General features: G+C 37.6%; 1 protein-coding gene across 17 annotated transcripts in view; it reads right to left on the reverse strand.

Annotated features, from left to right (window-relative positions):
* The window catches only part of LOC145242419 (P2X purinoceptor 4-like), a 691075-nt gene that overhangs the window by 5634 nt on the left and 673079 nt on the right, over nucleotides 1–12362 (reverse strand). The window contains exon 11 of one of the 17 annotated variants that reach the window (XR_013862728.1): nucleotides 7135–7247. The exons of 13 other annotated variants lie outside the window; for them this stretch is intronic. Coding sequence is in view for 3 of the 4 variants with exons in the window: in XM_080105458.1 (XP_079961584.1) it covers nucleotides 11170–11234 (65 nt within the window). In the remaining variant the exon portion in view is untranslated. Of the gene's footprint in view, nucleotides 1–7134; nucleotides 7248–11169; nucleotides 11235–11497; nucleotides 11576–12362 lie in introns of those variants that run through there. 3 more of the 17 variants (XM_080105462.1, XM_080105458.1, XM_080105460.1) reach the window with 3 other exon arrangements.

Consider the following 12362-nt stretch of genomic DNA (forward strand, 5'->3'; position numbering starts at 1 on the left):
TGTTGAAGTTCGGCAGGACTAACCAGTTTCTGGTCAATTTTTGTTGTTTTGAGTAAAGTCAGTTCAATATCTTCATTACCTCTTTTGGCTTCCTTGAGTGTGTCTTTTATTATTTGAATTTGCCTCTCAACAAATCCATTCGATTGGGGTAATACGCTGATGATGCTACATGTCTGGAACTCCAATCTGATGTTAATTTCCGGTATTCGACACTCTGTTCTATTGAGGATACCACTGTGGACAATATGCCATATTCTGCAAATATTTGTTTTTTTGTGGCCACAATTTTTGTGTTCTGGTAGTTTCTGCATATTATATATTAATCAGCAATGACCAGTTTTCAGCATCCAAAGAGAATAGATGTGTCCATAGTTATCTATGATTTGGTTGGCACCTCATGCTGTAGTAGAGTTTCATTATGACTTTTTTGGAACTCCTGACATATGCTGCATTGTTTGCAGATGTCAGTTATGTCTCTGTTGAACTTGTGCCAGTATGTCTCTGTTGAACTTGTGCCAGTATATTGTTTTTCTCTGTTGAACTTGTGCCAGTATATTGTTTGTCTCTGTTGAACTTGTGCCAGTATATTGTTTGGCTCTGTTGAACTTGTGCAAGTATATTGTTTGTCTCTGTTGAACTTGTGCCAGTATATTGTTTTTCTCTGTTGAACTTGTGCCAGTATATTGTTTGGCTCTGTTGAACTTGTGCAAGTATATTGTTTGTCTCTGTTGAACTTGTGCCAGTTATGTCTCTGTTGAACTTGTGCCAGTATATTGTTTGGCTCTGTTGAACTTGTGCCAGTATATTGTTTGGCTCTGTTGAACTTGTGCCAGTATATTGTTTGGCTCTGTTGAACTTGTGCCAGTATATTGTTTGGCTCTGTTGAACTTGTGCCAGTATATTGTTTGGCTCTGTTGAACTTGTGCCAGTATATTGTTTGGCTCTGTTGAACTTGTGCCAGTATATTGTTTGGCTCTGTTGAACTTGTGCCAGTATATTATTTGGCTCTGTTGAACTTGTGCCAGTATATTGTTTGGCTCTGTTGAACTTGTGCCAGTATATTGTTTGGCTCTGTTGAACTTGTGCCAGTATATTGTTTGGCTCTGTTGAACTTGTGCCAGTATATTGTTTGGCTCTGTTGAACTTGTGCCAGTATATTGTTTGGCTCTGTTGAACTTGTGCCAGTATATTGTTTGGCTCATAGGATTGTTTTGTCATGCTCAAGATATGTTCAAGTGTTTTATGAGTGAGAAGGTCTTCAGATGATGACACGCTCTTTTTTCAGCAGTACATCATTTTCTACTGATAGTTCATCTCAGAAACTCCAGTCCTCACATAGTTCTGTGAGTAATTTTCTCAAGGTGTCAGGCCATCCCATCCCTGAATGATCATTTTGATGAGTTGGTTGAGCACTGGTTCTGTTCTTGTTCAACTATGTACATCAGAGATCTTTTGCATGAAGAACTGCAGGTTAAGGTTGATGAGTATCCTTCCATGAATTCTATGATGAAGTTGTATCCTTGAAACTTAAGCATCACTCTCTGAAGTTTTTGAGTTGCAGAAGTGATATTCTTATTAAAGATCATTATCAGTGTCTTGTGATATGTAATGACATATTTCTTATTGAAGATCATTATCAGTGTCTTGTGATATGTAATGACATGGCAATTTCTGATGCATATGTCTTGAACCTCTGGACTCCAAAACATACAGCATTTTCATTTTAATGTTTCTGTATCTGACAATGACTTCTTATTTGGAGGAGTGTTGCTCCCAAACCGTTCTAGCTGGCATCAACTTGCAGGATGACTGAAGTTGTAATATGGTACTGTAGTGTTACATTATTATCAATCAGAGCTTTCATTCTCTCCAAGCTGTTGTGGTAGAAATCATTCAACATGAATGACATGTTTTATTTTAGTAGTTGCTAACGTGGTGCTGCTTTTTTGCCAGGTTTGGCATAAATAGGAAGAAGTATTGCATTAGATTAAGAAATTCCTGGAACTCTTTCTTGTTCCTTGGGATTGCCATTCTGTAGATGTCAATATTTTCCCTTGGATCAGAATATATGCCCTGCTCATTGTATATCATGCTGAAGAAAGTGATTTGTTTCTGTTGATGAAGTACTTTTTGGAATTGAATATGAAAATATTTTCTTTTGTAAGCCTCATGTACTGTATCAGATTTTGTTCATCTTCTTCGTGATGTCATTGGCCTCGGATGAAGTCAATTCTCTGTTGGAACAGGTCTTGAGATATATCCAGACCAAATGAAAGTGTTTAGAATGTTGCCAGTACTTACTGGATCTAATTTCAAACTCCAAAAATCATCTTTGCTATCGAGTTTGGAGAAAAATTTTGCACCATTAAATTTGTACATTAGTTCTTCAACTGTTAGAATTTTGTGCAGAGTGCTTTATTCAGTTTTGCAGGGTGTAGACATACTTTATTCAGTTTTGCAGGGTGTAGACATACTTTATTCAGTTTTGTGTCACTATCTGCTTTTACTTGAACACCAATCTGTGTTCTGTCACTTTCCTTATTACACCACTCGTTTTCATCTTGTTGGAGTTTATGGGAAACTTTTGTGGTGGGTTGATATATGGTACCGCATCTTCTCTTAAATAGTTTCACTTTTCCCTGAAAATTGCTAATTCTGTCAAATTGTCCTGGGAACAATCTAGTAATACATTGACGTTGATTGTTATTGTGTCTAGTGTAGATTTAGATGACTGTGCTTCATTCGCTTGTATTATAGCACAATGCATTTTCACAGTTCCTAGATCTTGTCTTGATCTAAGTCCCATGACGACTGGTCCACATACATTAATAACGTACAATCTGGTTGATTGCCAAAGGTTAGAATTGTATCTGCATGGTAGTTAACTGATCCAAAGCACTTTATCGGTGTTTCATTATAAGCAATAAGCTTCAGATATCTCTTTGATTTGATCTATTCACTTCCAGAAATTCCTTTGAGTCTTTAGTCTGAAAACATCTTGCAAAATATTCTAACTGGTAGTGTGTTTGCTTCATTTTTAGGTTGCATTTAACCTTTCAGTTTATATGTCCATAACTGCTTCATCTCTGTATCATTCCTTTTCGTCTAAAAATGAAACTATAATTGATTCAAATGGTATGGTATCGAATTCTGTGCTAAATTCTTGGACATGTCTACTTCTCGGTTCCTTGGAACTCTGACCTGGGCTTTGCTTGTCGTAAATGGCCTTGGGAGTCAGGCTGGTTGATGGACTGGTTTTTTTTCTTTGAATACCCAGAAGTGATGCACATATTCATCCAGTGTTTCTGTTTCCACATGCATAGCAGATTTAGATTTGTTGGACACTTTTTGAGGCTGGTTACCTGTACAGTTTAGATGTTTTGGATGGTGTTTCCAATGCTTATGTGAATGGATTTAAGTTACTGTATTGTAGTACTTACCAACAAAACAAACGCCCACGTGTTTGTGCCTTGTGTAGGCATGCGCGACAACAAAACTTGGGTTTTTATAAGCGGAAGTCTCGAGGTTGTCAGGAATATCCGGGCGCATGCGCAAGAGGAGGGATTGAGAGAGTGGTATAAAAGGCAGGTCGAGTGAGAAGGTTGTTGTTGTTGTCATTGGACGCTACAGTGACGTGTGCGTTAGCAGTTGATTAAGAAGTTGTTTTTTTTGTGTCAAGTCGCGCACCTCGGTGAAGGTCATATAAGTTGTGCACCTCGGTGAAGGTGAAGGTCATAAGCTATTTCGGCGATTTCGTTTTGTCTCTTTTCCTGGACAACTATGGCTGGGGCAAAGTTTGATTTAAAACTGATACCCGAATTCAACGGATCCACTTCTGTTGTCGACTGGGTCGAAAGGGTTGAGCTGACCTGCAACCTCTGTGAAGTAAAGGGGGTGCATACCGTGATTCCCCTGAGATTGGCTGGAGGCGCCCTGAGTGTGTATCAGCAACTTAGTGCTGTGGAGAAGGCTGATGTTACCTCTATAAAAAATGCTTTATACAAGGAATTTGCCATGGATCCCTGCACAGCCTACGAAACATTTGCCTCCAGGAAGCTCATGCTAGGAGAAACCGTGGACGTCTTCTTCACGGAGCTGAAAAAACTTGCAGTTCTATTTGGCAATGGAGTGTCAGAGCAGACACTGGCATATGCGTTTGTGGCCGGCCTTCCCACCCATGTTAAGCAACTGTTGAGGGCTTCCACCAGCGTATCTGTAACGCCCATCGAACATTTGTTGGAACGCGCTCGAGCCATTATCAGAGATGAGGAGGACCTGAGGGAACCGGTTGTAATGATGGTGCAGGCAGCCAAAACTAATGCTAAAAAGAGTCCCAGTTTGAGACCCACGACCAATGGGAGATGTTTCTGCTGTGGCCAGCGAGGCCATTTCGCAAGAAGTTGTATTAACAAGGGGAGGGGCGCCTGCGCTGTTTCCAATGTGGTAGTTATGGACATTTATCCCAAAATTGTGCGGGAAATGCATCAGGGTGCAGGACGTCAGTGCCGCCCTGTTCCCCGGACAAGATTTAATTGAGGCGCAACCGACAATAAATGTGTACGTGGACCAAGTGCCTTGTTCAGCTCTTCTCGACTCCGGGTGCTCACACACCATCATGAGTGCCAAGTTGTGTCGAAACTGGACAAAGCAGAACATCAAAGTAACCACAATAGGTGGCAATACGCAAGCTTGCTGTGGAGCCGGAACTGTCAAAGTCCACACAGACTCTGGTGTGGCCGCAGACATTAATGTGCTGGTGATGCAAGGGGATTTACTGGGATTCGATGTACTGTTGGGATATGATGCTATTAAGGCAGTGGGGGGAGTTGTTATCGGACGAGATGGGACTGTGCGGTTTTTGGAAACCCCAGTGTGTGCTGCAGTTCACATTGATCGGCCTGATTTTAAGGTGGACTACGGCCATCACCAAAAAGCATGTACTGCATCGTGGAAGTGGACAGAATGAAGGGCACCAACCGAACTCAAGAATAGCATTGCAGAGTACTCGATACCCGACAAGGCCCGTAATGAATACAAGAAAGAGCTTGAGGCATGGATCCAGGATGGATGGCTGATCCCCTACCCCAACAAGCTGGGACCACCCAAGGGTCTGATTTCCTTAATGGCGGTAGTCCAGCATAACAAATCAAAAGTTTGTCCGGTGCTGGACTATCGTGAACTTAATAGATACATTGAGACGTACACTGCCGATGCTGACGTGTGCACCAGCAAGCTGAGAGAATGGCGCCAGAAGGGCTCCAATGTGTCTATAGTAGACTTGCAGAAGGCTTATTTGCAGGTGCGAGTGGATCAGACATTGTGGCTGTTCCAGACAGTGTGGTTCCGGGGTCAGAGATACTGCCTTACTCGACTTGGCTTTGGGCTGAATGTGGCACCGCAAATCATGAAGACCATTGTAAATGCAGTGTTGTCACAGGAAAAGACCACTGAGGACGCAACATCGGCCTATATTGACGATATGTACGTCAATGAAGATATACAATCTGCGTCGCACGTCAGAGAAAAGTTAGCTCAATTTGGGTTGGAGTGCAAGAATCCCGAACGTCTGAGGGATGGAGCACGGGTATTAGGATTGGACGTTTGCGGGAAAGACGGTACCTTACGATGGAGGCGTGGCAGTGAGATTCCAACCATCTCTGATGTTATTATGCGGCGGACTATGTTTTCCTTGTGTGGGAAACTTATTGGTCACTTACCAGCATGTGGCTGGCTCCGAGCAGCTGTGGGCGTCATCAAACGCAGGGCAAGTTTAGTAACTACAGGTTGGGATGATGTATCTGATGATGCTCTTCTAACTCTGATGACGACGGAAACCCTATAGAGAGTTGACAAGGAGGACCCTGCCCGTGGAGAATGGTGTGTCGATGGTGACACTGTGAATGTGTGGGTTGACGCTAGTTCTTTGGCATTGGGAGTGTTATTGGAGCAACGGGGAAATGTAATTGAAGATGCGTGCTTGCTGCGACCCGTGAATGATGCTCAACACATCAACCTGGCAGAACTGGATGCTGTTGTGAAGGGTTTAAATCTGGCACTGCAATGGTAGTCAAAGAAGTTGCACTTGTACACGGATTCTCTCTGCGTCTACCACTGGGTGTCCGACACTCTTTCAGGACAAACGAGAGTCCGCACTAAGGCAGCCAGTGAGATATTAATCCGGTGGAGGCTAAACACCCTGAAGAGTCTGGTATCGGAGTATTACCTGTCAGTGAGTGTAATGCTCGTGGCATCACACTGTAATTGTGCAGACCAACTAACCCGTGTGCCTCAGAAATGGTATGAAGCTGTGAAGACAGGCGTGGAGTTCGCTGCTCAATCTTGAGCACTTGATGCGATTAGCTCATGCCAAATACAAAGAATTCATGTGCAGAGTGGACATCCAGGTATCAAAAGAACTCTGTATTTTGCAAGGCGTGTGGACCCAGCAGTGACAAGGGCAGATGTCAGGCAGATCATCAAGCACTGTGAGGCATGCTAGTCTATCGATCCTGCATCTGAGCAATGGCAGAAGGGGCGATTGGAGGTTGAGCATGTATGGCAACGATTAGTGATGGATAATTCCCATTACAGTGGTAAGCCCTTTCTAACCCTTATCGACTGTGGACCCACTCGTTTTGCGGTGTGGCGGCAAATGACCAGGCAGAACTCAGCGAATGTTGTCCGCCAACTGTCATCTATCTTTTCTGAGTGAGGTGCGCCGGAAGAGATATTGACGGACAACGATGCTGTTTTTTGTAGCCACCATGTTTGGCAGTTGTTGAATAAGTGGGGTTCCAGAGTTCCAGAGTTGAGGAAGATATGGTCATCCATTCTCTCAGAAAAGTTGAAAGTAAGACTTTTTGTTACCACAGTCCTTCTCTATGGTGCTGAAGCATGGACTCTTACAAATATGCTGAAGAAGAGACTGGGTGGCTGTTACACAGGATGGTCCTCAATACATCATGGAGGAGCTACACAGCTTTATGGTGACCTACCACCAGTATCACTGAAAGTACAGCAGAGAAGAATGAGAGTAGCCGGTCAGTGCATGAGACACAATAAAGAGGAACCCAACAAGCCAGTTCTCTGGATATCAACAGATGGACACCCAAACCGTGGTAGAAAAAGAATGACCTGCATTGATAACCTGCTGTAGGGCACAGGATTGGAAAGTGTTCAGGACCTGCAAACTGTCATGCGAGATTGAGAGAACTGGAAAAGTCGTGTAGATTCGATGGAAAAGCATCCTGAAAGACGACGGAGATGAGATAAGATGATGAATAATAAAGAATCTTTCCATCTTTTGCTTAAAGTAAATTGTTGCTATCCTATTTCATTATGGGCATAATATGGTGAGCGTTTCTGTGCATGTTAGTTATCATATTATTAAGTGTACTTTTGCTATATTTTTTTTCCTGAAGATAAACTTGGAAAGAGATTCAGAAAGCATAGAAAGAAAATGTGCTTTCACAGTTATATCAAGTATCTCATAGAATTTTTGTTTTTCGTAGAAAAAATAAGAATTTTATTAAAATTCTGTTAGTATTTTTTTAAATTGCTATTTGTTGCATTATTATAAAAATTGATGTTTGTCTGAACAGTTGTTATTCTAGCTTTTTAGTTTCTATATACATACACATAAAGACATTCACACAAATACGATTGTGTACAAACACATACAGATATACTCACACAGCACACACATGCAGGCATATGTGCACATATAAATTGTGTTTGAAGTTATTATTGATTTATATAAGTATTAATGTATTTTTTTAATATTTTATGTTCTTTTTATATATTAGCTTTTTATTATTATTTATTATAAATCATAATTTTTATTATTTACTTTTTCGTTTCTTTTATTTCCTTTTATTAAACTTATTAATTTGTTTTGATATATAAAGGGTGCATTTAAATCTAAATAATTTTTGAAGGGTTACCCAAAGAATTTTAAAATCTTTAAAAAATTATCTCTAATCTCTACAGTTTGATGATCTTAACTAAAAGTTTATAGTGTATTTTTTATGGACTTAATTCTTATGAAAACATCATTTTTCCTTAATGTATTGTAAATCTTTGAAAGTATGTACTTAAAACTATATTCTTGGGATTCACTAGTTCGATAATTTCCAAAATATGTTCGGAAATAGGTATAGTTAACTCATTAACCCGATATATTAAGTGCTAGTGTAGTAGTGGAGAAAGTGTGTTGGAGAGATAACCATTAGAATTTGGGTATTTATTTTATTGAGGGTATTATAGTAATTATAGTTGGCCCAGTGTAAATTATGGCAAATTAGTATTTTAGGCTTATCCGTTTGTTAGTGGTGGATTAAAACAAATGGGGTACTTAATTATGTGGGTGAATTAGGTATATCTTTACTAATCTACATATATATATATATATATACACACATATGTGTACACGAATATAACTGCATACAATATACATACAAATGTACAAACACACATATGCACATATATATATACTAGCTCATACGACATACGAAACCAACATACACAAGCATATATATGTTGAACATATACATATACAAGTATGCAAGAAAATACATTTATATATACATCCTTACCCTATGCATATATTCTATCGACTTAGTTAAGTTTTGAATTTTTATGTACATACTGGTTGTATCGAATCAATTATTAATATTGATTTGCATCTTAATAAGTTAATATATTAAAGCTCATTAAATAATAGTTACTATAACTTATAGTAAGATACACACAAATATACAGACATATATACACAAACGAACACAGGTACATATATATATGTATATATATATATTCTGTGTTACAAAAACTATTTACAGATTGATGTGTTTATGTGTATATATATATATATATATATATATATATATATATATATATATATATATATATATATATATATATTTACAGATTGATGTGTTTATATATATATATATATATATATATATATATATATATATAATTTTTATTCATAGTTATTAATATTTACTTATTTCATTTCTTTTCATTTCTTTAGTTAACTTTATTTATTTTAATTTATTTACGTTTTCAAAATTATTTTCAAAGGTTTTCTAATAGAAACTCGAAATACGTTTAGGGTCATTAGTAATCCTTACAGTTTGAAATACGTTTAGGGTCATTAGTAATCCCTACAGTTTGAAAGTCGTTTTAAAAGTTTGCTAGTGTTTTATTCTTTGGAACTGAAATTATTTTTATAAAGCTACCATTTTTACTTTTTAATTAATGTTTGAAAGTATATTCTTTAGATAATACTGTAGGGATTCTCAAGTTGGGTATATTTCGGTATATGTTAGGGAATAAAAGTAGTTAACTATTTAAATCAAAATACAAAGTGCAAAAATAAAGCATGTTAGGAGAAAACAACAAAAAATCTTGTTATTGAAAATTTGAATAAATTTTCAAGAAAACATTATAAACCTGTAAGGAAGGTATACAAAATTTTAATACAAGGAGCACAAATAAACAAGAAAAACCTTATTCCATGGAGTTTCGAAGAATGCAATTCTTTCATCAGAAAAAGTTTGCATAATATACACTAAATTTTGCAGGTTAATGCATTAAAAAAAAAAGCAATCTAAAATGAATCATAATTGCATCGAAAAGTGATTTAACAGTTAGTGGCAGTTTATAGGGATTCAATGAGATTAAGGAAGCAAAAAACAGGAAAAGGGGAGAAAAAGGACATGGTGATATACAGGATGTCCGTAAAGTTACTATACAGTCTTATACTTATATAATCTTATAGACTGTATAGTAACTTTACGGACACCCTGTATATATATATATATATATATATATATATATATGTATATATATAGTGTGTGCGTTTGGATTCTTAATCTGACAGGGGGATGCGATGCATGTATGTTAGGTATAAGTTAGTGTTAAGTTCATGCTTGCATGCCTTCTCACTTCCAGCTAACACCGCTGGCTAACCTCGTGGTGAAAAGGGAGCAGCTATGCCAGTACATAGCCTCTCCATCATCAAGACTCCTACAGTGCCTCCACGTTGGCCACACACGGTAACTGGATGCCTTGCGGCCCCAGGGTAAACTTGTAGGAGATCTCGGAGTAGTAGGGAACCCCAGAGGTAGTGCGCTATGGCCCACCGATCCGATGTGTGGACATGCCCTGGCACACTACCAACCCCTACCCCACTGTCTTGTGGGTGCTCTTGGTTGGGCGAAGACTAGGGGAATCAACCCCAAAATCAAACATCACTGTCTTGTGGGCCTCATCACAGCAAAAGACTAAAAGACGGGAACTCTGACTTCAAATCCTACTGCTGCCTTTCAGTTTTTCTGAAAAAGCTATGGAACCTCATCCAGAAAGAAAAGGCATAGTAGTGGACACGATAGGGCGACTGTTTACTTCACTGAGATTACTTTTGACCAGAAGCTGTGGCCTCCTCTGCTGCCAGTCGTCGCAGGTTCACTCCACTGGACATGAGCATTGGAGGTTCAGAGGGTGTCTATCTGATGCGCAACAAATACTGCACCTAAACTGCGCAAGCAAGTTTGGAGCCAAGGTGGGAAATCCTGTGGCGAGGGAGTGAGACTACGCCAACACTGAGGGATAAGGAACTGAGGCCCCAACTAGTCATCGTCAAGATTGACAAACTGCATGATGATGGTGATGATATATATAAATGAAACTCTTGGCATGTTCGTAATTTAACTGATTGTTTCAACATTTTGGCATAGTATTTTCATCGTAACCATGTTTTTATTCATCTCTTTTTAATAACATTATACTTAATTTTATTCAATAAATTAGGTGGCCATATTTAGGGAAATATCACCATCACCACCAGCCATCACTAAAAGGAACTTTCAGTCTCGCTTAATGTAAACAGAATGTGTTTATAATATGGGTAAATTTTAATTAATCACACGTGGTCGCTTTCCTGTCAAATATTGAAAATGGATATTAGCAGAAAACCGACCATTGTGAATCATGTTTTTATTATTCAGAAAATTAGATTCAATAAAATTCCTATTTCAGTCACCTACATTATTTAGAGTGAAATGAGTTTAGGAATTTATATCCAAATCTAAATATTATTTTTACTTAAAAAATAACATTAATAAACTAAGTTACGTAAAACCACCGCAAACATATAGATCTACTTACATTATATTAGAAACTGAGTGACCCTTAAAAATCTGGTAGCTGAGTGTCAAATCAATAATAACCTGCTTAAAATGTTGAAAAAAAAAAAAAATATGAAAAGAATCTCTCCCAAACAATAATTTGGTTTTGTGTTTCCATTGAGTGTTTCGAATAAGAAGGGGGTTTACTAGGACTTTGTATTAGAAACTGAGCACTCCTTAAAAATATTTACTTATTAAATCTTTTGCATTTTGGTTAAATGTGTTAGTTGTCAATTGCTGATAATCCACTCCAAAAATTGAAAAAAAGACGAAATTTAAAAAAATGGTACTCTTGCAGAATTTGACCCGAATCCTCAGGATTTTCAATCAATCCTGGTTAGGGCTCGACCAGCAATCACCAGATTAAACAGAGCGTTGTTCAAATTCTGGAACACAAAATCAACATTTAGTTTGTTTTTTTTTTGTTTTTTTTTTGCATAATTAATTATTTCTTGCATGATGGGAGCGGGGGGGGATATTTTTTCAATTATTTTTTTTACATTTAATAATTTGTACATTCTCTTGAAAAAAAAAACGCTTTTCTGTACTTTCACTTAACAATTTACAGTTTTCATAAAAAGCATTCATCTTTTATAATAAAAATTCTGTTGGCAAGAAGAAACGTTTACTGCCAATTTTCTTTAAAAAGAAAAACAAAAAAATGTAAGGTTTCTTGAAAAAAATCTTTCACCTAACAATTTACAGTAAAAAATTAATATTTTCTTGGACCCCCCCCCCACTTTTGTTGATAAAAAACTTGCAAAAGAAATAATAAAAGTAAATAAATACTACAAAATGCAACTTTTCTTGAGGAAAATATATATATATATATATATATATTGCATATGTTTGCGTATGTTACTTTGCTTGGCTTAATCCAGTGACTGCTGATCGATCCCAAACCATAATTGACAAAAAATCCTGAGGATCTGGGTTAAATTCTGCAAGAGTACCAAAAAGATATATAGGAAGGTGTTCATTGTACAGATCAGCCGATAAAAATGGATGCTCCTTCATTATTGTAGTGAAATCGGTCAGCAGAAAAGTTGATATTTAATTTAAACCATGATAACTCCTTACATTTTTTGTTAATTTCAACAATAAGCAATGTAATCTACCTAATTGTCATGTCACAATTATTTTGGTTTTCCATGATTCAACGAAAAAACGATT

The sequence above is a fragment of the Euprymna scolopes genome, chromosome 21, assembly GCF_053919585.1.
Source record: "Euprymna scolopes isolate OS-2025 chromosome 21, ASM5391958v1, whole genome shotgun sequence".
NCBI lineage: Eukaryota > Metazoa > Mollusca > Cephalopoda > Sepiida > Sepiolidae > Euprymna > Euprymna scolopes.